This window comes from Podarcis liolepis, assembly GCF_965112155.1.
Source record: "Podarcis liolepis genome assembly, chromosome: 14".
Lineage (NCBI taxonomy): Eukaryota > Metazoa > Chordata > Lepidosauria > Squamata > Lacertidae > Podarcis > Podarcis liolepis.
Genome location: NC_139569.1, coordinates 41,117,096 through 41,141,767, shown reverse-complemented (window position 1 = coordinate 41,141,767; position 24,672 = coordinate 41,117,096). Strand labels below are relative to the sequence as shown.

The 24,672-nt window shown below is 43.4% G+C and overlaps 2 protein-coding genes across 2 annotated transcripts in view; one reads left to right on the top strand and one right to left on the bottom strand.

Annotated features, from left to right (window-relative positions):
• The window catches only part of LOC310693470 (NAD(P) transhydrogenase, mitochondrial-like), a 963,907-nt gene that overhangs the window by 139,835 nt on the left and 799,400 nt on the right, over positions 1–24,672 (bottom strand). The gene's annotated exons all lie outside the window — the stretch shown is intronic.
• SLC12A1 (solute carrier family 12 member 1) overlaps positions 1–24,672 on the top strand; it is an 82,361-nt gene that overhangs the window by 35,571 nt on the left and 22,118 nt on the right. The window contains exons 11-19 of the mRNA XM_083476070.1: positions 1,703–1,787; positions 3,975–4,126; positions 6,757–6,864; positions 8,007–8,130; positions 12,578–12,679; positions 16,529–16,684; positions 20,133–20,232; positions 20,313–20,424; positions 23,867–24,007. Coding sequence (XP_083332196.1) covers positions 1,703–1,787; positions 3,975–4,126; positions 6,757–6,864; positions 8,007–8,130; positions 12,578–12,679; positions 16,529–16,684; positions 20,133–20,232; positions 20,313–20,424; positions 23,867–24,007 — 1,080 coding nt within the window. The remainder of the gene's footprint in view (positions 1–1,702; positions 1,788–3,974; positions 4,127–6,756; positions 6,865–8,006; positions 8,131–12,577; positions 12,680–16,528; positions 16,685–20,132; positions 20,233–20,312; positions 20,425–23,866; positions 24,008–24,672) is intronic.

The window sequence follows — 24,672 nt, the reverse complement described above, 5'->3', positions numbered from 1 at the left end:
AAAATGCACAATAAAAATAAGAACAAAAACCCAATAGCCACCCCCTCCCCCCAAAAAAACACATTTTAAAAGGGCATGGGATGTAAATCAGATCAACCAAAGGCCTGGTTAAAACGGAACGTTTTTGCCTGGTGCCTAAAGATGCATAATGAAGGCGGCAGGCAAACTTCCCTGGGGAGAGCATTTCACAGACTGGGAGCCACTGCAGAGAAGGCCCTGTTCTTGTGTTGCTACCCTCCGGACCTCTCAAGGAGGAGGCACACGAAGAAAGGTCTCAGAAGATGATCTCGGGGTCCAGGTAGGTTCATATGGAAAGAGGCAGTCCTTGAGGTATGGCGGTGCTGAGCCATTTCTCATGGCCCTCTCAAGCAGCAAACCACAGTGTATTTTCCCTTGGCTAGCTATTAGCCTCTACCCTGCCCTCTGCTGAATAGAGGTGTGCAATGTGTTTTATACCCAGCAGTCTCTACCAGCTCTATGTGGAGATGCCAGGGATCGCACCTTTTCTTCCCCTGTCATAGAATCATAGAATTGATCTATAGAAAAGATCTAGGAGTCTTGGCTGACCACAAACTTGACATGAGCCAACAGTGTGACGTGGCAGCTAAAAAAGCCAATTCAATTCTGGGCTGCATCAATAGGAGTATAGCATCTAGATCAAGGGAAGTAATATTGCCACTGTATTCTGCTCTGGTCAGACCTCACCTGGAGTACTGTGTCCAGTTCTGGGCACCACAGTTCAAGAAGGACACTGACAAACTGGAACGTGTCCAGAGGAGGGCAACCAAAATGGTCAAAGGCCTGGAAACGATGCCTTATGAGGAACGGCTAAGAGAGCTGGGCATGTTTAGCCTGGAGAAGAGGAGGTTAAGGGGTGATATGATAGCCATGTTCAAATATATAAAAGGATGTCACATAGAGGAGGGAGAAAGGTTGTTTTCTGCTGCTCCAGAGAAGCGGACACGGAGGAATGGATCCAAACTACAAGAAAGAAGATTCCACCTAAACATTAGGAAGAACTTCCTGACAGTAAGAGCTGTTTGACAGTGGAATTTGCTGCCAAGGAGTGTGGTGGAGTCTCCTGCTTTGGAGGTCTTTAAGCAGAGGCTTGACAACCATATGTCAGGAGTGCTCTGATGGTGTTTCCTGCTTGGCAGGGGGTTGGACTCGATGGCCCTTGTGGTCTCTTCCAACTCTATGATTCTATGATTCTAATTGTACAGCTGGAAAGGACCCCGAGGGTCATCTAGTCCAACCCCCTGCAATGCAGAAATTCTGCCCACAGCTGTCCCGGGGTAGGCTCGAACCACCAACCTTCTGGTTAACAGCCAGGTGCACTGAACCATCACACCACTGGAAACCTGGGACCATCTGCATGCAAAGCAGATGTTCTACAGCTGAGCTACTGCCCTTCCCCTAATTATGCCCAACTATGCCCATTAAACAGCACATTAACCATGTCCGTATAAAACATCCCTGCACAAAATCTCCCAATTGCCTACACAATTTTAGACTTATTGTCACATTATCCCAAGGACAAGAAACAATTTTTAAAAAAAGTATTTAAATTCTGTAACAGAACTGTTTGTGAATGCAAACATGCAGAGGAGATGCAACCGTGTGTGTGTGTGTGTGTGTGTGTGTGTGTGTGTGTGTGTGTTTAATGACTATTCATTGCAGTCTTTTTATTGTAATATTCTAGGATCCACAAGCTGCTATACCCAAAGGAACAATGCTGGCCATTCTGGTTACAACGATTGCTTATGTAGGTGTAGCAATCTGTGCAGGTAAATAAGAAGCATATGTTTGCATTCTGATCCAGAGTAATTAATATTCTTAGGTACGTCTAAAGTCTTGTGCTCAGATCATCACTTACCCTCATTATTTGTTTATCTTATGGATTTTCTATATAGTAAAACAGATGTCTATTAGTAAGTAAAAACACAAACTTGAAAACAACATTCCTCATTTCACTGCATAGAATTGGATCAGCTGTGGATTCACAAATAGCTAAAGAGGCTAATTTTCTAGGAAAAGTTCATGGAGTTGAACTATTCCACCTTGCTGAACTTGTGACTTCATCATATGGAGAGCTTCCACCAGTGCTTGGCTTACGGAAAACTACAAGCGCCATCAGAACGAGTTAGGAAAAATACTGTCAAAGAACAGTTCTCCCTCATCTTGCCTCTTGCTGTTTGCATCACTGCCATTAGGGCAATTAGATGTGTTGATAAGACAAGAGAAACTGGTTCTGTTTTTTTCAAGGACTAGCTGATTGCTATCCTTGAAAGGAGGGAAGATAATTTTCCACAAGGCCAGATCAGCTGGCTACTTGCAAGGCCAGGAGGAACTGAGAGCAGCTGTGCTTGTATCCAGCCTTGGGATAAAAGTCTTCCAGCTTACAAGTCTTCGCTGTTACTGCTGGTGGTTTGAACTGCAGCCTGTAGAGTAGCTAGCAGGAGTCCCTGCTCTGTTGACCAGAAATAAGTAAGAAGAGCACTGCTGGATCAGATCGAAGGCCCATCTAATCCAGTATCTTGTTCTCACAGTGGCCAGCAAGATGCCTGTGAGAAGCTTGCAGGCAGAACCTGAGTGCAGTAACGCTCTCCACCTTTCCCTGCAGTTTCCAGCAAGTGGTATTCTGATGCATACTGCCTCTGACAGTGGAACTCGAACATAGAAATCGTGGCTAGCAGCCATTGATAGCCATCTCCTCCATGAATTTACCTAATTCTCTTTTGAAGCCATCCGAGCAGGACATGAGCGGGACGCAGGTGGCGCTGTGGGTTAAACCACAGAGCCTACGACTTGCCAATCAGAAGGTCGGCGGTTCGAATCCCTGCGACGGGGTGAGCTCCCATTGCTCGGTCCCTGCTCCTGCCAACCTAGCAGTTCGAAAGCACATCAAAGTGCAAGTAGATAAATAGGTACCGCTCTGGCAGGAAGGTAAACGGCGTTTCCGTGCACTGGTCTGGTTTGCCAGAAGCGGCTTAGTCATGCTGGCCACATGACCCGGAAGCTGTACGCCAGCTCCCTCGGCCAATAAAGCAAGATGAGCGCCGCAACCCCAGAATCGGTCATGACTGGACCTAATTTACCTTTACTAAGCAGGACATGAGGGTGACAGCCAAGGTCAGAAGGCCAGGCTCCTGGAATCTACCTGACTCAGCCAATCCAGAGTATTTACCCTGCCTGCTGATTGGAAGGTGAGATGTTGTGCACTCCCATCTCCTTTCCATGCCTGAAGAGGGCTCTGTGGACTAAGCTCACATTGGCTCCATGAGACATTCAGAGCTGCTGACCACAATGACTAAGTTCCACTATTGGAGACAGTCTTCTGAATACCAGTTGCTGGAAACCACAGGAGGGAAGAGTGCTCTTGTACCTAGATCTCGCTTGCGGGCTTCCCATGGGCATCTTGTTGGCCACTGTGAGGACAGGATGCTGCCCTGGCCTGATCCAGCAGGGAACTTCTGATGCTGTTATGTTCTCATTAGGTCGTGTCTCTTATACCTGGAGCCCATGATAGTTGCTTTGTGCAATTAGTGGCATGAGGGCAAGCTATCTGCACTATTTTTAAAGCATAGCAGAACATGCTACATGATAGAACTTTCTATCATTCTCACAATCTTCTGTCTCATAAGTCTACGATCCCCACTACCTTTCAAATTCTGCAAATGCCCCTTAAGGTTAAGTAAACCCGTGTGGGTCAGGCACTGGGCATTTCCAAATTTCACACATGTCCTAGTTTGTTGAATGTACACTGGGCTTGAGCACAAAACGTAGAGCAGTAATAGCACCGCTTTAATGAATAGCGGCATTATTCGCAGTGATCAGAAGGAAACGGCGCCCTACCGCCCCCAAGATTATAGAGGTGGGAAAGCATTAAGCAACTGAAGATGTACGCAGTACGGTGAAAGTATTCTCCCCCTGTCACAAGGAAGGGAAATAATAATATGCTGTTGTTTCCACAGCTGCTTGTGTCGTACGTGATGCTACGGGGAACGTCAATGATACAGTTGTATCCGGAATGAATTGCAATGGATCATCTGCTTGTGCCCTAGGCTATGATTTCTCCAGCTGTAAAACCCAGACATGTGATTATGGGCTGATGAATAATTTCCAGGTTCAAAAGAGCTCTAATTATGAAATTGGTATAATCATATGTGTGTTGTACAACCGAGAAAGCTGCATACTATATATGTAATAACACAAACGAACACAAGCGTAACCACACAGCAGAGTGCATTGTGTGGTTTTGCAATATCTCTGTTAACACCCCAGCTAAGATACATGACCTGAAATGAGAGCCAACCCATTCTGCTGTTGATGTGGCAATTAACATTCCCGGACAGTGTTTTACATACCACCTTACCTAAAAGGTCGGGAAGCAGAACTGTAGCATATGAGAGCCAGGGTGGCAGAAATCCCTTCTTAGCCATGGAGCTCCCTGGGCGACCTTGGGCTAGTCATTATGTCTCAGCATAACTTACCTCGTAGGGTTGTTGGGAAAGTAAAATGGAGAGAGGACAGAACCACGTGTGCCACCTTGACCTCCTTGGAGCAAAGGTGGGATAGAAATGTACAGCTAGTAGTGGTATAAAATCATAAAGGTAAAGGCAAAGGGACCCCTGACCATTAGGTCCAGTCGTGGCCGACTCTGGGGTTGCGGCGCTATCTCATTTTATTGGCCGAGGGAGCTGGTGTACAGCTTCCGGGTCACGTGGCCAGCATGACTAAGCCGCTTCTGGCGATCCAGAGCAGTGCACAGAAATACCGTTTACCTTCCCACCGGAGCGGTACCTATTTATCTACTTGCACTTTGATGTGCTTTCAAACTGCTAAGTTGGCAGGAGCAGGGACCAAGCAACAGGAGCTCACCTCGTCGTGGGGATTTCAACTGCCGACCTTCTCATCAGCAAGTCCTAGGCTCTATGGTTTAACCCACAGCGCCACCCACATCAGAATCATATAACTGCAGAGTTGATAATAACAGCAGAATAGATAATAAAAGCCTAGATTGACAGATAGTCTGACTTGGCCTAAGACAGCTGCCTATATTCCTTAGCAACATTCAATATTGGATGGTTTGTAAAGGCTCTAATGATCATGGCCCAGGATGTTTCTAACTAGAACCAGAAAGGCTCGCCCTCTCTGGACTATGCATGAACTAGCAGAATGTAGTGCAAAACCCAGACATGTGATTATGGGCTGGTGAATAATTTCGAAGTTCAAAAGAGTTCCAATTAGGCACCACCTAGAAAGAGCTTCACAACACAGTATCATGCATCTTCACTAAGAAGTAAACCTCACTTTTTCCAAATGGGGATCAGTTGCTTATAAGCGCGTTTCGGATTGCAGACTTACTGCATGGCTTCAGAAGGTTGTTGTAACTATCAGGAGGAGATGGCAGGGTGGGTGAAGGCACTTACCTGACTTCCCGGCAGGGGAGTTGCTATTCCTTGCCGGGAAGGGGAAGGGGAGGGTTGGGGAGGGGAGGGCATTGTGGTGCAAATGCGGAAGCAGAAGCACCAGATTGGCATCACTGGAGAGTTTGCACCACATTGTCCTCCTCACTTCCTTGGCCCTCCAGGTAAGCAGCAGCAGCAGCAGCAAATCAGATGAGCACCTTTGTCCCACCACAGATTGTATTAGATATGCACCCAAAGGAGTTCCAATTTGTACACAGAATCTCATGCTCCCCACAGCTTCTCAACTCACTGCAATTGGGGGGGGGGTGAAATTGTATTGTGCAAAAGGATTCCTGGGTTGCCATACTTCAAAAAGTAACAGGACACCCCAAATGTTGTTGACCTTTTTTTTAGGAAGTCCCCAAAATAGTTGCCATTTTTTTTTGGAAAATGTCATAAAAACCACAATTTTTCAATTGACTTTCCTAAGACCTGCCACCTCATCTGAATTGAATGGGAAAAGGCAAGGCTCCTCACAAGTTTAGGTTCCGCATAGAAACAAAGCAGAGCAATGGTCCTACTTATGTAAATTACATTTTAAATGATGCAGAACACAAAGACAAGCCACTCCATGAACAATTGTGTGAGCCTGGAAGCTCATTCTTTTAAACAATTTAAAATATATGTATTAGAAGCACACACTTAGTAATTCTTTACAGCTCCATCAAATATTGGTCTAACCAAAGTTAAATTATCTATCTGCCCTTTTGGTTCTCCAGTTAGTAGCGTGGCAAAGACAACCTGAGGAGCTCTGTACCTTAAACAGGTACAGAACTGCTTCTGAAAAGTTGCTGATAGAAATTGTCCATTAATCTATTGCCACATGCCATCTTTCAATGTCTGAAGAATAAAGTCTGGGCTTCATATTATTACATGAAGGCTTCTATCTAGAGGACATGGAGATCACTCACTCTTTAAAATGTAGCAGACTTGTTCCTTGGAACATCTCGTTCTTAATATGATGCTGTTTCTGAATGGCACCATTTGCAAAAGAGATAAAAATTCTGCCTTTGGCTTCGGTGAGAGCAGGGCAGGCCTGAATTACAGAACAGTCTTCTCCATTACCAGGAAAATTGTTTTCTTGACAACAGTTAATTTGCTGTGCTGGGTACAGACTCATTGAGTTTTTAATGAGTGACTTAAAAGATAATAGAGAAGAGGTTGGAACGGGTAGTACTAACATATTACCATCAATGCGGCGACAGGAAACATTGGGATGTTGTGTTTGAACCCTTGCTTACATGAGCTTCATGGCTTTCACGTTTGTGTGTTTTCCCCCCAAAAGGTCATGAGCATGGTTTCAGGTTTTGGTCCTTTAATCACTGCCGGAATATTTTCTGCAACCCTGTCATCAGCCCTCACTTCGCTTGTTAGCGCGCCCAAGGTTTTCCAGGTAAGGCCAAAAGCACAATCTCTCTTGTTCCTTGTTTCCGTGTAATCAGTTGGTCCACATGCATGAGAATGCCTTGCACAACTTTTTTTTAAAAAGAAGCTTCCTCCCCATATCCTTGGCTGCCACAACACTGAACTAGCTGGGTCTGATACACAGAGTTAGGGCAATGAATGGTTGCCACATGGCCGTTGCTGTGGACTGAACAACTTGAACAGATGCTGTACCTATTTGATGGCCAGCCAGATCCAGGTTTACAATAAGGCACTCTTGGAAAAGATGTAGGCTTCCCACCCCACTGTGATGAAATTGAGGGCCAATTCTTACATTACCAGAACAGTGTGCTTTTGCCATTTCTACATACAGTGGTGCCCCGCAAGACGAATGCCTCGCAAGACGGAAAACTCGCTAGACGAAAGAGTTTTCCGTTTTGGAGGTGCTTCGCAAAACAAATTTCCTATGGGCTTGCTTCGCAAGACGACAATGTCTTGCGAGTTCCTGCTGGTTTTTTTTCCTTCCCCCCCTTTTTCTAAGCCGCTAAGCTGCTTATCAGCTGATCCAATCAGCAGATAAGCCGCTAAAAGCCACTAATAGCGCTAATAGCGCTAATCCGCTAATCTGTCAATGGGCTTGCTTCGCAAGACGAAAAAACCGCTAGACGAAGAGAATCACAGAACGGATTCTTTTCGTCTTGCGAGGCACCACTGTAGTTGCATCCCATCCCATGGGAATTTCTGAAACCAATTATGCTGGCTCCCAGGAAAGGGCAGTGCTGGAGTTAAAATGTGTCATCTATCCCTCCCACCCATCCCTGTGTTTTACATTTCACATTTGAAGTACAGTGGTACCTTGGGTTACATACATTTGTTACATACGCTTCAGGTTACAGACTCCGCTAACCCAGAAATAGTGCCTCAGGTTAAGAACTTTGCTTCAGGATGAGAACAGGAATCGTGCTGTGGCAGCGCAACAGCAGCGGGAGGCCCCATTAGCTAAAGTGGTGCTTCAGGTTAAGAACAGTTTCAGGTTAAGAACAGACCTCCGGAACGAATTAAATACTTAACCCGAGGTACCACTGTAACTTTTCTGTTGCATTCAACACACCCAACCCTACCTTTCTGAACTAAGTTCTGCTCTTTTGACAGGCTCTCTGCAAGGATAACATCTACCGAGCGCTCCACTTCTTTGCCAAAGGATATGGCAAAAACAACGAGCCAATTAGAGGATACGTTCTGACGTTCATCATTGCCATGGCCTTTATTATTATAGGTGTGTATATCACAAATAGCACTTTTTCACTAATAGCTCCCCCTGCCCTTATCAACCCTAAACCTCCTTTGGAACCATATCATAAAATGCTATTTTATTCATTCTCATATATATATATATATATATATATATATATATATATATATTCTTTGTTGAGTTTTTAGTTTAATTAATTATTCAGATTTTCCATTCTTTCTTCAAAACAGATTAAATTACACAGAAAAATAACCAAAATAATTCGACATCTGATAATACTGTCACATTAATTCTTAAGTCTTAAAGTCTTAAATTCTTTGAATATGACTTCTCTCCACCTCATTGCGGCTCCTTACTTCTTCATTATCTTTATGGCTATGTCCTTATTTTCCTTTAAATCACTTATCTTACATAGTATACATTATATATCTGTTATCTTTATTGGCAAATTTTAATCGGAACACATTAAAGTTTTTGTTTGGGAACAATGTTTTCCCAAATACCTTCTGTAACAATCCTTCTCCCTTAAAAAAAATTTGTTTGATTGATTCCTGATTACCTCTGTCATTTTTGCTAGTTCCAAGTATTCACATAGTTTAATTTGCCATTCTTTCTTCACAGGGATTTTCTCCCCCTTCCAATTTTTAGCAATCGGCATTCTCGCTGCTGTTGTTGCATATGAGAAAACCCTCCTCTTATCATTTGGAATGTCAATTGTCAAAATGCCCAGAAGAAAGGCTTCCGTTTTTTTCACAAATGTTGGTTTAAATACCCCCCCCCCAAAAAAAATAATTTGTTCACAACCCCACCACTAGAAAATGCTATTTCAACTGTTAGGCTAAACAAGCAAGCAAACAGAATCGCCACCTATTGCAAGGAAAAGGCATACGTATAAAAAGGAAGGGCATACATTTTTTTGTTGACATTGATTGCGAACGCATATTCTGCTCAGAGCTTTGATCAAAGTCAGGAGAACTGCTTGAGATTAGCCTGCTAAAATCCTTTCTTAAGCCACGTTCACAACATACATTTAATGCACAACGATACCACTTTGAACATCTTAACGCCACGTGCACCCACATGACCACTTCAATCGGTGGAACTGTCGCTTCTACAGGTGCCACACCTGTTCCACACTTGTAAGAACTAGGTCATATCCTCCATCACCACTTTCTGACAAGCAAGTCCAAGCGCATGTTCCCCAGCTCTGTCCTTGGTTGTCACCTACTGGTGATGTACCAGAGTTGCTTCAGACAGCACAAAATAATCTTCTGCTGGTTTGTGAGCAGATACGTCCAGTGCTTTTTCTCTGGGGTGGGGGGGACGCCAGGGGAGGCATACCCCTAAACATTTTGTGAATCTTTGTACTTTTGTCCATTTACTGTATTTATTTTTCCCGATTTGAACTATAAAATGGTGATTTTCTTGAGTCAAAATGAGAGTACCCCTAAACATTTTTTGAGGGGGAAAGCACTGGATATATCCTAATGGAAGGACCAGTAAACATAATTGGGCTAGGGAAATGAGGACACAAAGACTCCATTGGAAATATACTGAAAAGTCGCAGATCCATCTCATTTTAGATAAATAAGGCTTGCACAATAGAGCTTTAAAGGCCTAGGGTGCCTAAGACAAGTAGGAATTCAGACAGCGGCAAAATCCCCATTATCCAACAGGAATAGCAGGCAGGCAGTCAGCTGAATAGAGTGAAACAAGTGAACCCAAGGAAGTTTTTTGTTCTTGTAAAGGTTTTGTTTGATGTCAAAGTCGCTCAGTATCTGCAGTTTCCTCAAGGAGCTCAATACCTTAAGAAATCAAGCGATTGCCCTTCAAGGCACTTCCCCCAATGTAGCATAAGTCTCGTTTTTGAAAAACCTGTCTACACAAATCAAAGGCCTACTGTTCCAAACCATTAGCACAGCGAATTCAACTTGCCTTCATATCAGGTTCACAGTACTGATTCCTGGGAGATTTCAGCTGCAATCCCTCTCATTTGATCATAACCGATCGCAGCTTGTAATGTTTCATTTTGTACCTGGCTTCCTATTTTGAATACATGACGCTTTCTCACTGCACAAAAGAGGCTTTTTGATCTAGGTGCACACCATGTCGACTCTCTTCTAAGGAGAATGCTAACAAAACAAAAAAAGGCCTTGACAATCCTTATGTATTTAAGAACTGCATTGCCATACCCTCCAACATTTCTCCGATGAAAATAGGGACGTCCCATTCCATAATAATGATTTTACTATTTATACCCCACACATATTACTGGGTTGCCCCAGCCACTCTGGGCAGCCTCCAACTTATACAAAAACGTAATAAAACATTAAACATTTTTTAAAAAAACTTCCCTATACCTTGGTTCTTGAATGGAATCCATTCCAGAAATCCGTTCAACTTCCGAAAACGTTCAAAAACCAAGGCATGGCTTCTGATTGGCTGCAGGAGCTTCCTGCACTCAATCGGAAGCCGCAGTAGCTGCATCGGACATTTGGCTTCCAGAAAACGTTCACAAACCAGAACACTCACTTCTGGGTTTGCGGTGTTTGGGAGCCAAAACATTCGACTCACAAGGCGTTCGAGGAACAAGGTACGACTGTACAGGATTGCCTTCAGACGGCTCGGGAGTCAGATAACTCCATACCCTCCAACATTTCTCCAGTGAAAATAGGGACATCCTAAGGAAAAGTGGGACATTCTAGGATCAAATCACAAACCGGAATCAGGGACGTCCCTGGAAAATAGGGGCATTTGGAGGGGCTGCACTGGATGTAAAACTAACTCTGATACAAAATACTTCTGCCCCAGATTCAAAGTGTAATCATGATTTATTCATGTTCCCCCCCCTTTTTTTAAAAAACTCCCCAAAATAAAAATAAATGCAAAATACACAATGTGTGTGTGTGTGTGTGTGTGTGTGTGTGTGTGTACACACACGTATGTACGTGTAATAGGTATGAGTTACTCGTGCGTAAGCTGGTGCCTTTCTCGGTTAATTTGCCTTGTTAAACCTTTCTGACTGCACAGCCCCTTCTCATCGTGGCTGCCTCAGTCACTGGCAGAATCTGTCAGTGGGCGTTTCTCGAACCTCTTCCAACATAAAAGTTGTTTGACACCCAGTCTCCTCCTCCTCTCACTGCGCGGGAGTCTTCTGCGCAGGGAAGGCGTGGGTAGCGGAGGACCTGAGCTCTCCTCACTGATGTCCAGTGAAGAGTCCTGGAGCCCTCTCTCCAATTCCCCCGTCTGCCCCCCCCCCTTCATCCCTGGTGTTGCGCTGAATGGCTTCCCCCTCTACTGAGCTGTTTCTCCCCCTGCTGCTGGGTCCTTCGCCAGCATCATCTGGGAGCCTCCCCTTCGCCTCTCCCTCCGATGTCAGTTCCCTGACAGTACGCATTTACCGCTGTTAAATTTATTCATCAAATATTATTGCTGTTAAATTCATCAAATCTTATAACAATAGTTTCTAAACTGGTATGTAGTTCCTTTGCGTGCTGCTGTGAAGCAACCCTCCTGAACATTTCTCAAGGGATATGCAGGAAAATAAGTGTGTGTGTGTGTGTGTGTGTGTGTGTGTGTGTGTGTGTGAAGACATTGAAGACACACCAAACATTACACTAATGCACTTTGTTTATTCAATTATGTAGCCTTTCCCAACCAAATGTATTCCAAATATTATTGGGCCGCAGCTTCCACCATCCCTTACCCTTGGCCATGCTGCCCGGGAGTCCAAAATGTCTGAAGGCCACCAGTTAGGGAAAGCTGCAATAATGCAGACCTTAAGGGAGCAAATTCTCAGCAAACAACCATTCCCATAATGGTTTGGGTGAAGTCATGACAGTTAACATGGTCTAGGGTAGATACACCTTTAATATAAGAAAAGAAAGTAATTTCCACAGCCAAGATACCTAGTGTACTGGAGTTTTTCCAAAGACGAAAAAGCAGATAATGAATGGAATTGTCCATTCTTTACACACCTTATCCCAAGAACGGGAAAACTGTGGCCCTTGAGAATGGGAAAACTGGGCTCCAGCTTCCAGCAGCCCCAGTTAGCAGACTCCAATATCTATTTTTTTTATATATAATCTTTTTATTTGATTTTCAAAAAGAAAAAATAGACATACATAAAAAAGTACAAAATCTAAATATCAAGATTGCTCTTAGTCTCCTGACTTCACCCCATCCCATCCATGGGTCCTTTTGATTCTATTTTCAACTGCATATCAATACTTCTCCAATTTCTCATCTTCCTAAGTTATCTATACATTCTGTTACATTACAAGTGTATATATACATTATAAACATTTCCCATTCTTTTTTAAATTTATTGTCTTCTTGATTCCTGAGCTTCCCAGCTAATTTTGCCATTTCGGCGTAGTCCATCAACTTGATAGACCCCAGTATCTAAAACCGAATCTCTTCAGATACCTGCACAGCTAACATCTAGTTTGTGATTCTTTTTCCCCTACAGCTGAGCTGAACACCATTGCTCCCATCATCTCCAACTTCTTCCTGGCTTCGTATGCGCTTATCAATTTCTCTTGTTTCCATGCATCGTATGCAAAATCTCCAGGTTCGTGTTTCATTTTCTATTTTCAGCTCTATCTATCATGTATGTCGTATTTCAAACCATTGTGCTGTTAGGAGAAAGTGGTCCTGACACTAACATTATGACGGCAACTTATTGCCTGTATTGCACACTCTAGCCAATTTCCAAAATAATGTATAGAAGTCCCCGGTGTAGGCAAGTAACTTGAGTTTGTGGGAAGACAGCCCAGAAATTCACTGTTGTGTTTATTTTTTTTTATTATTTGTGTATAAATTGCAACATCATTTTCCTTCTTAAAAAGAACTTCTGGCAGATTTGTATTGCATTTGCTGAAGACAAAATATTTCACTACTTTAGAAAAAAAACATTCCACTGTTTTATAGCCTAATCTGATATATTGTGAGATAAGCTTTAGTGGACAACTATTCAATTTATTTAGATTGATAGAACTGACTAAGAAGACAGAAAGGGAATACCGAGGTTGAACAACGTGTGGTCTACCAAGTGAAACCTAGTCACACCAGCCCAAATTCCCCTCAGTTTATTATTTAACCATGCTTCTTTGTCAAAGGTGCTCAAGTTGCTAAACAAAATATCTTAAAAGAAAAGAAATTAAAGTTTTGCATTCAAGACGTTACCCCATCAAATCCAGTTGAATCCAGTCAACAAAATTAGTTTATTAAACACTGGGAAGATTATCCTACAAGTTGATGAACTGCATCAGATGGTAGGCAACAAGTTATATAAACTTTTCTCACATGGTTTCCGGTACATCTCTAGAGGCCTGGAAAAGACCTGGGAGGGAAACGGGAAAATGGGGGGGGGGCGCAGTTTTTCCCCGTTTTTTTCCAAAGCCTTTTTTCCCCCTGGAAAAATTGGGGGGGGGGGAGTTTGTGTGGAATATTAAAACTATATCAAACTGGTGTTTTTTTCCCAATTTTTCTGGGGGGGGGGGGAAACGGCTTTAGGGGGAAACAGGGTGAAACCTGTTTGTTTTTTTTTCAAATTTTCTGGTTTCTCTAATTATATCCACATATGCCAAAACAAAATGCCCTCTTAATTTTTGTGAACTGAGACTTGAAAGCTGAAGAAAGAAAAAGGAAAAATGAGGGAAAGGGCTAGTGTTCTCTCTCTCTCTCTCTCTCTCTCTCTCTCTCTCTCTCTCTCTTTCTCTCTAGTTTTTAAGTCTAAATTCTAGTCTAGTAAAGATTGGAGGAAGTGTGGATTGTCACAGCCCACTGCAAATCAAAGAAAGGTGGAGGAAATTATCCAATCCGCAGGTGCATGAAAAAGATTGAAGTTTTAAGTTCAATACAATTGTTTTTAAGTTTAATACATTATTGCTTTATTTATTTAGCAAGATTTATATGCCACTTAATTGGAAAAAACACCAAGTGGTTTACCTAAAATGGTATAAAATAGTCATTAAAAATAGCAATAAAAGGAGATCAAAAAGCAGTTGACATAAGAAAATTAACAAAATATAGATGGAATCTCTTTTGTTTGGCAAGATATACATACCGCTTAATAATAATTTTTAAAATCCTCTAACTTTATCTTCCATTAGTTGATTTTATCGTCTTTTTTTTACTATTAAGTTTTTAGTTGAGAAATTATCTATTAAAAAAAAATCAGTTAAATGTATATGCTTTGCATATTGCCAAATCTCAATATTGGTGCCTTTTTGACATACCACAATGCTATTCAATAATACCAGTTTAATAAATGGCAGCTACATATCATTTTTAGAAGGAAAGGCCATCACTCCGATTTTCTTTTTCAGGGGCTGTTATAATCGTGCTCCACCACAAAGGAAATAAATAAAGTGTGCCCTTTACTTGCATCCTCTCCCTGCCAATTCAGCGAAAGCCAGAGCTTACAGCTCCACTTCCCTTTTAGTCATAGACAAGCTGCAAATCGCTTGTTATACCACATGGAGACATTTATTTCAGCTGCAGAGAAACAAGCTCTCATCTTTCCAGCATGGGTGAAACCACAGTGGTGGCATAAATATATATCTTAACTCTGTTCCCATCAGTGCTCATGCTGCTGCCTGATCAGAGTGCAGGTTTTAAAAGACAGGCTTCCCCTAATTATCTGCAGAGCGAGACAATTGCAGATTAGGTCCAACCCGGCAAGAACCCCAGGACCAATTACTGTGTATCCTCTGAATGCTATTGGTACAGTGGTACCTTGGTACTTAAATGGCTTGGCTCCCGAACAAATAGGCTCCCGGATGCCGCAAACCCAGAAGTGAGTGTTCCGGTTTGCAAATGTTTTTCGGAAGCCGAACGTCCGACACATAGCTGTCAACTTACAGATTTGAAAATAAGGGACCAGCAGCCTTGAAAATAAGGGACCACCAGCCGAAATAAGGGATTTTAGTCAACCAGCTGAAATACGAAGTTAAAAGGGACCAGATAATTTTGGAGAGCAGCACCGGTTTTTAGCCCTTCATTTCCAGAGGCTGCTGCTCAAGACACCAGCCGATGAAACACTGCCATTAAATAACTACAAGCAGCAACCACTTTTCATGCAAAACGAAGTCCAAGCTATGAAGATGCTGCTGCAGTTCTGTATCTTTTCTCTCGTGCTCCATCTGCAGCTCTCAATTCCATCAGGTGGGGCGGGAGGAGGTGGGGGAAATAGCACCCAAGGTAAACCCGCAGATCAGACCATCTATGCTAGTCTACCACTACAAATCTATGGGAGAAGCGCTTGCGGTCCTTCCCGTGTAGCCCTTGGAACACCTCCCCGCGCCTCCGCCTCCTCCTCTTCCTCCTCTCTCTGAACTGTTTTCTCTATGGTTGCCCTCACTCTCCTCTCAAGGCTCCTCAGCAATTCATAGGCCATGCCAGGCTGCCCATCTCATCCGGGTCCTTCGGCGGCACAGCCGCAGTATGGCCTAGCGGGAGCGGGAGCAGCGGCGACAGGCAGAGGGGAGGCCCCAGGCAGAGATGCTCAGTTCGGTGGCCACAAGGAGGATGGCAGCAGAAGGGCCCAAGGATCCCTCCAGTCCCAGCTGGGAGGGGCTCCCAGGGGCTGAGGCTGGTGAGAGGAGGCCAGAGGGGGGTGGGCCAGGCAGCCAAGAAACACAGTTGGAGCCTCCCTCCTCCCTGGCCGGCAGGGAGGGAGAGGAGCTGCTTCCTTTGAAACCCGGGAAATTTAAGGGACATCCATCAATAAGGGACAGCAGTGGGACATGGCGCTGGGATAAGGGACTGTCCCTCCAGATAAGGGACGCTTGACAGCTATGGTCTGACACAGCTTCCAACGGAAAGCTTCTGCAGCCAATCAGAAGCTGTGCCTTGGCTTTCGAATGGTTTTAGGAGTTGAACGGACTCCCGGAATGGATTAAGTAATTACAAAACCATGAAAATATAGTTTGACACCAATTGATTTTTATTTTTTTTAAGTATACAATTGTACCTTGGTTCTTGCACAGTTTAGTTGTCGAACAAATTGGCTCCCGAATGCCAAAAACCCGGGAGTGAGTGTTCTGGTTTGTAAACGTTTTTCAGAAGTCTAATGGACTCCATAATCTGAATGGATTAAGAATGGATTAAGTTTGGGAACCAAGGTACCACTGTGCTAGAGTGGATGACATCTCTAGGAACAACCTCAAAGTATATTTCCTCCTACAGCTGCACATGTGTTCTGCTAGCAGTTCTTTCCATTGGCAAGCGCAACAAACAAGACTTGCACTCTCGCTCTTTCACACTCTACAATAGCAACTTGGGGAGTTAGGGCATGTCCTCATGCAAACACAATACATAAATTTAATAAACAAACAAGACCATTAATCTCGTAGGTACAGTTTCCATTTTCTTGGCCTTTCTTAATATTGACTTAGTCCATTTGTGATTTCTGCAGGTTGGAGACCTGCTTTCAGGTATTACAACATGTGGGTGTCCCTTTTTGGAGCGATTCTGTGTTGTGGAGTCATGTTCGTCATCAACTGGTGGGCAGCTGTCATCACGTACGCTGTCGAGCTCTTTCTTTATATTTACGTGACGTACAAGAAGCCAGGTAAGGCAGGGTGGAAAAATAAGAGAGATAATGCTTAAGAATGGAAGACGGGTGGATCTGGTGTGTAAAACTCAAGGATGATAAAGTCTCGTGTCAAAATGAGATCCCCATAATTAGAGAGTCTTGTTTATTGTTGAAATGTTTCACAGCTACTGTTTTTGCTGTAAAAAATGGACTCTCTACTCCCTTCTACGAGACTGAGGCAGGTCCATGTTTAAATATATGAACTTGAAATTGCCATATTTTCAAGATACAGTGGTGCTTCGCAAGACGAAATTAATTCGTTCTGCGAGTTTTTTCGTCTTGCGAATTTTTCGTCTTGCAAAGTCGCAACTGCACCTCATCAAGCAATGCACCCTGGGTATTAACGGTTTTAAGAAAAAGGAAACAAACTTGCAAGACGTTTTTATCTTGCGAAGCAAGCCCATAGGGAAATTCGTCTTGCAAAGCAACTCAAAAAACTCTTTCGTCTTGCGAGTTTTTCGTCGTGCGAGGCATTCGTCTTGCGAGGCACCACTGTAATTATAAGCAGATATATACTTTAGAATATAAAAGGATGATACAGCTTTAAATTTTCCCCTAATCTGCCTCCATTCTCCTGCTCTTCCTTACGTGCGCCCCCAGCTCTTCCTTATCCAGCCCCAGTAGAAACACACACACAAACACACACACAAACATGTATTCCTAAAAATACTTGGTAATATTATTCAATCCTATTTCAGATTCCTAATCCTATCTGCCGGGTGGCTGCTGACACTTTCATCTGACACTTTCTGTCTCCTCAAGGAGACAGTTCATCAGCTTCTGAAAAACTGTGTCTTCAAACAAATGAGGCTTTTATGAACTGGACAGCCCAGCTCTTCCTTTGCAGAGCAACACATCAGCTAAAACCACCTGTTCTCTTTGTGCTTTTAACCTAGAAGTCTTTGTGCTACATTTTCACAAAATGTACAATACAAATGCACTTATCCAAATGAACAAAGGGCAAAAAAAAACCCTTCTGTCTGAATAAGTATGTATTTGCAAGATAAAAAATAGATGCTGGTGGTTGCTTCTAATACTTCTTTTTCAGACCTGGGATAATTTCCACGAGTCTCTGTTTTCCTGTAAAAACAACATATTTCTAGCTACCATGGAAATACTACTGTCATGTGTCAGGGTCACATGAAACACGAAAAGCAAATGGAAAGCCACCACTACACACACACACACACACACACACACACACACACCCTCCCCATTTCCTTTACAAGTGAAATTAGGTAGTTGAGTGCCTCACAGTCTGAAAGCAATATCAAACTGAGGCCACTCAAAAACAAGATTTTTCTGCATACTTATGGGACTCTCCTAGGTATTCAGAATTTATCTATCTGTATCTATATCTGTATTTAACCTGTATTTAACCTGTATAGCTATATCTATTACCTATGAGCTTCCAGGAGCTGCAGAATTTGGGGGGCAGTGATAAGAAAAGTCGGGACTAACATAGTTCATTGACTGAAGAACAAACTTCTGCGTTCAGAGTGAATGCTAAAGCTAAGAATTTCTGATTATGCTTCTTCCTTTTGTTCACCTTAGGGAAACAGGAGACATTCTCCTCCCCAATCACAGCTCGGCTAAAATCCTGAGTGCCTTTGTTGTTTTTTATTGATGGCTCTTACTTCTGCCTCAGGTGGTAGGAGGGTCTAAAGACTCTGGAAATCAGGCAGTGTCGTGGAAGGCTTGGAGGAAAGACCCAGTTAGGAAGCTAAAGAAGAACTTTATTGTCCCTATTTTTCTAATAAGAACACAGCAGGAAGAAGAAACGCCCAACTCCACTAAGATGCAATTAATTACAGTGCCTCCTATTGACTAAATTATATAATGGCACTATCAACGCAGGCAAATGACATGAATATAGCAATTAATTCCATGGATGAGGGTGGCTCTGCCATGCAATGTTTTTAAAAAAGGAACAAAAAATGCAGGATGAAAGAGTGAATTGGCTTGCTTGAGTCTATAAGTCCTTCCGCTAGCAGGTGAAGACTTTCTTGTTAAAATAAGCTTTTGGGAACTGACTGCTTTTAATGAAAGGGCTGCTGCTGTGCTGTTTTTATTATAATTATGGGTATGGTTTTTATAAATTTTCTATATGCATGTTGTAAGCAGCCTTAAGTCCTGCCAAGGTAAACATAACTATATTATAATAATACTATTTATAATATCCTGGAGGTGAACCTGCCGTGAAGCTTTCTTTCCAGATAAATCACTCCTCATGCTATGCAACAGTAAGGTGCTTGGGTCTGGGACTGGCAGCCAACCCGTATCTTGAACCCACTGTACAGTAAAAGGTGGATGTTCTGTTCTTTGCCTCTGGGAGTCACGGGGCAAGGCAAGTTGGTTGCTGCAGCACCATGGAGAGCTCCTAGTGAGCTATCTTGACTCCTTTGGGCATAAGGGCAGGATATATGGTAAATTTAGTAAAGGACCTGTCCTAAGCTTTACACCTTTTGGATAATTAAAAGTAAAGGTAAAGGGACCCCTGACCGTTAGGTCCAGTTGTGGACAACTCTGGGGTTCTGGCGCTCATCTCACTTTACTGGTCGAGGGAGCCAGCGTACAGCTTCCGGGTCATGTGGCCAGCATGACTAAGCCGCTTCTGGTGAACCAGAGCTGCACACGGAAACGCTGTTTACCTTCCCGCCGGAGCGGTACCCATTTATCTACTTGCACTTTGATGTGCTTTCGAACTGCTAGGCTGGCAGGAGCAGGGACCGAACAACGAGAGCTCAACCCGTTGCGGGAATTCAAACCGCTGACCTTCTGATCGGCAAGCCCTAGGCTTTGTGGTTTAACCCACAGCGCCACCCACATCCCTTTTTGGAGAACTAGAGGCTCCTAAATGGCCAATCCTTCTCCTTCATTCCACGATTCCCTGCTTGGCACACTCTCTGTGCTCTTGGACTAGCAGGGTACTATGTGACACATTAGGTGCCTCAGATCCTGGCTCTGGTTCTGTGCGCTCAGGTGCTATGGTAACAGGCTCAAAACAAGAAAGCAAAGGTGGCTTCTTAGCTAGTGACATGGTAGCCTCAGTGTTCTGGTCACTGCTATTCCAATTCACTCTCTCCCCCTGCGTTTTCCTTAAGTACTGCATGGTTTCCAACCTATTCACACTTACCTGTGAATGTCAGTGGGAGTTACTTCTGAGTAGTCATGCACAGGCTTGTTCTTTAAAATCATTACTTGAACCACAGTAAACCACACTAAGTAGAAAGATCTGCTAGAAAGCAAAGATGTTCTCTTTTTAAAAAGTGTTCTGCTATTAGAAGTTTCTTTAAAGTAAATGCACTGAATTTGTTCACCATCCTACATACAAAACTCAATCTCTTCCCATGATTGTCAAGAAAGGATGGCTGGGAAAAAATGAATGATGATACAATATGAAATATTTTTTTATCCACAACAGATGTAAATTGGGGTTCATCATCACAGGCAGTATACTATATTAATGCCATTGACTCTGCATTGGAATTAACTACGGTGGATGATCATGTGAAAAACTTCAGGTAAGGTCTCTGCTGGATGTGAGTGGTTGCTGAGCATGTATGCATCACGAAACTTAATGTACCTCTTTCCACCTTCACAGGCCTCAGTGCATAGTATTAACTGGAGAACCCATGACGAGACCAGCTTTGTTAGACATTGCACATTCATTCACAAAGAACAATGGTCTCTGCATCTGTTGTGAAGTATACACGGTAAGCTCAACCAGCGTGCGCTAAGGAGAGCTTTACAGAAAATGCCTTCCCCCGTGAAGTCAACTTGATATGGCAGCTGCTTTGTGTGGAAATTTAGGTCTTAATCAGAGGCTTGGGGACAGCATCTGCTCTGCACACAGAAGGTCCTAGCATCTCCAGGTAGGGCTGGGGATATCCTGTATCAAACCCTGGAGTTGCTGCCATTCTCATAGACAGTACAGTGGTGCCTCTAGTTACGAACTTAGGTCCATTTTTAACCTGAAACCATTCTTAACCTGAGGTACCACTTTAGCTAACGGGGCCTCCTGCTGCCGCCTTGCCGCCACCACGCAATTTCTGTTCTCATCCTGAGGTAAAGTTCTCAACTCGAGGTAACTCTTCCAGGTTAGCGGACTTTGTAACCTGAAGCATTTGTAACCTGAGGCATTTGTAACTCGAGGTACCACTGTACTGAGCTAGATGGACCAATCAACTGACTAGTATAAGGCAGCTTCCTGTGTCCGTATGTTCATGATGTGGGTTGCCCCCACACTGTCACAAAACATTACCGTTGGTAGTTTGCAGAAGCACAGTCCCAGTCCAATTGCTGTCCATGAAGTGCTTGCTGTGTGGATAGTGTTGCCATATTTCAAAAATTGTTAAGTTTTTTGGGGGAGCAAACTTGCATTGTTGAGCTTTTGGGGAGCAACCTACCCCAAAAATAGTTATTTTAAGCTTTTTGAGATGATTCCGCTGCTTTTTCCAATGCGTTGCCATACATTGCCATACATCCGGGTTTCCCCTGACATTTTGCCGGTTCGGCAAAATTCCCCCCAACACCATTTTTACACCTGAATTTTCCTGACGTATGGCAAGCACCTGCCAACAAGGGTATGTCAAATAGCCTCCAGGTATATCTTTAATTTCCATTTCGTTTGTTGAAAATATTGCAATCTTACCTTCTTGACAAGGGCCTCACAAGGGAGCTTACATGACCAATGTCTGAGACAATATACAAAGCGAACAAACTATTTAACTAAATATAACCAAGAACCACAAACAAAGCATATTTGAATGCTTCAGAAGAAGACTGCTCAACCCAGAGAGCCCCAAACGGGGTTAGTAAGTCAAGATGGGTTTTATATGATGCGGGCTTAAATGCTAAATTTTCCTAATTTTAGAATACACTCTGGAATAAAGAAAAGGTCAATAGCCATCTGTTTTGAAGACTAGTGTGGTACATGTTGTTTTCAAAGATATTAGACTCAAGTTCAAATAGCAGGGCAGTATCAGCAGGCTTCATGAGATGCTCTTTTTCATGAGATTGTTCCTAAATAATTAAAACAGGGTAGGATTGTTGCACAGTCCAAAGCGAGAGCTAGATGCTCTTCCTCCACCCAGTTGACCTACACAGCTGAAGCCAATGGAAGTTTTATTGCTTATTCCAGTGGGGACACATAATTAGGATCTATAAGAGTTTCAGATCAGCAAGCGGTTGTTGTTTTTTTTGGGTGTTGATATATTTTTATTTCTACCAACAGTTAACATAAGCATGTTGTGCTAGTGTAAGCATTTTAGTTGGTTTCTTCCTTCTTTAGAGATTTAACGCAAGCTTAGTTTCGTTGGCTAAATAAAAAATGTGACACGATGAACTTCTGAGATGTGTAACTGGGAAAAGAAGAGAGCGATGAAACAGGGGTATGCTGCAAGCAGGACTCCTGTCATGCCCAGAAAGACTGCACAATTACACTTACCGTATTTTTCGCTCTATAGGACGCACCGGACCATAGAACGCACCGGACCATAGGAGGGGGAGAACAGGGGAAAAAATTCTCCCCCTCTCTGCTCAGCGCCCCTTCAGCAAAGCGGCAGGAGAAATGGAGCCCCTTCCATTTCTCTTCCCCCTTCGCTGAAGGGGCACTGCGCAGAGAGGGAAAACTGTGCAGCGCCTCTCCGGCGAAGCGAAGCCTGGAAAGCAAGAGGAATTGGTGTGCACCGACCCCTCTCACTCTCCAGGCTTCAGGCGGCTATCCGCAAGCCTTTGGAGCGCAGCGGGAACTCCTGCTGCACTCCGAAGGCTTGCGGATAGCTGCCTGAAGCCTCCGGAGCGCAGCAGGAGTTCCCACTGCACTCCAGGGGCTTCAGGCGGCTTCAGTGAAAGCAACGCGAAGCTTCCGGAGCGCCGGGGGAGCTCTCCCTCTGCGCTTCGGAGGCTTCGCGTAGCTATCACTGAAGCCAAGGAGTCTGCATTCGCTCCATAAGACGCACACACATTTCCCCTTAATTTTTGAAGGGGGAAAAGTGCGTCTTATAGAATGAAAAATACGGTACTTGGGTGTCTTTAAAAAAATCACCAGCCCAATTCCCGTGTAAAGAATACTACTTACGCTGTACCTGAAAAAAGAATTTATAGTCAAAATCTATGTTGCAAACCAGTTATTCCAATGGCAAATTATCCAATTTGCCTTATTCTGGATCCAGAATTTAAGAATGGAACTAACAGTCAAGGAACCTGGCATATATTTAAGGCCCGTTGCAAAAAGGTCATGCAGTCCCAAGTGGTGCTTTTTGTAGGACTTCCCTGTCTTCCTTAGAAGCTGGGAAAAGCAATGCAATATTCACCTGAAGCTTTTAGTCATAGCCAGCTGCAACTGGGCTTGATAAGCACATGTTTATCTTTTACAGAACAAGGCTGCTGGGAACTGACTTTGTTGTTGTTATTTATTTGATTTATATCCCATTTTTTCCTTGAAGGAGTTCAAGGTAGCATATATGCTTCTCCTCCTCCCCATGTTATCCTCACAACAGCCCTGTGAGGTCGGTCAGGCTAAGAGAAAGTGACTGGCCCAAGTTCACCCAAGTTCATGGCTGAGAGGGGACTTGAACCCTGCTGTCCGAGTCCCTAGTCCAGCACTCGATGAATGGACATGTGAACTAGCTGTTGCGTTGGCACTCACCACTTGGCAATCACCATTCCTAAAACAGGCTGCCATGCCCCACCCCCCAAATACCAACTTGTGAACTTTACTGCATAAACACTATGTAAAAAAATTTAAATGGTTTGCCAATTGAAAACAATTATTTCCAGAATGTAGATCATTAGATTGTTAACGGTGTTAACCCCATGCTATTTCCTGCCCCTTGTCGAAGAGCTACGGGGCCCACTTCTCAAATTATATTTTCATACTTGTTTCTGTCAGCTCTCACTATACCTAAGTGGTGTTAACAGGCTTACTCCCTCCTTGAAATAGAAAATGAGTGATGTTGGCAGCAGGTTTCATTTCAAAAGGTTGAATCTCTGCAGACCCTTTGTGGAAATGTGTGTGTGTGTTTTTTTATCCCCTTCCTTGACATTCTTTCCATCCTCCCCTCGCAGAGCAGATTCGGTTACTCCTTCAAAATCGCACTATTGTGCGATGCATAATACAAAGTCCTCTCCCTAATATATTATTGTGTCACGCAGGGCCCACGCAAGCTGTGCGTTACAGAGATGAACAGCGGCATGGCAACCAAGCAGGCCTGGCTGACAAAGAACAAAAGGAAAGCCTTTTATGCTGCAGTGGCAGCCGACAGCTTTAGAGATGGAGTTAAAAGTCTCCTCCAAGTAAGCTCTTTATTTGCACTGCACATGCAATGAGCATGACTTCAAAGCAGCCTCCGTTAGGTGAAGAATTTCTCTTTATTTGTGAAGAATGCTTGTGTAGATGTGGATAACGTCTTGTAAAGGCAGAGTGAATCCTGGAGGCACCCCCCCTCCCTCCTTCTCTCTCTTTCTCTCTGCATTATGGCTTACTTCAGAAATAATTCTGGGTCCAGGCTATGCAGCTATGAAAGAAACTAATCAATGCCATATTAAATGGCCCTGTGGTAAATGGAGATGCCTTAAGGATGTCTCACGAACGCCTGAGACTACCCAAACAAGTTCTATTGCATTACATCTAATATTTGTATGTGTTATAACATCATGCTGCAACTCATTTGTCGTACAGCAACAGTTTCTTTATCTTATCCACATTGTGTGGCAGATGTTTATACCGAGAAAAAGAACAAGTGAGGCCCCAACATATATTGCAGTGGCTACAAACACAAACAAGACCTTAAAGTTTTATCTGGAATGTAAGATCTGTGATGGTATCCAAGTCATTAGTTGATGGTGCAGTCTTCAAAGGATAAACATGCACATTGTGAACTAGACTTCAACATAATCCTACATCTCCAAACATATCAGCAGACTAAAGTTGTGAGAATGTTGTGGGTGACAGGAGAGGA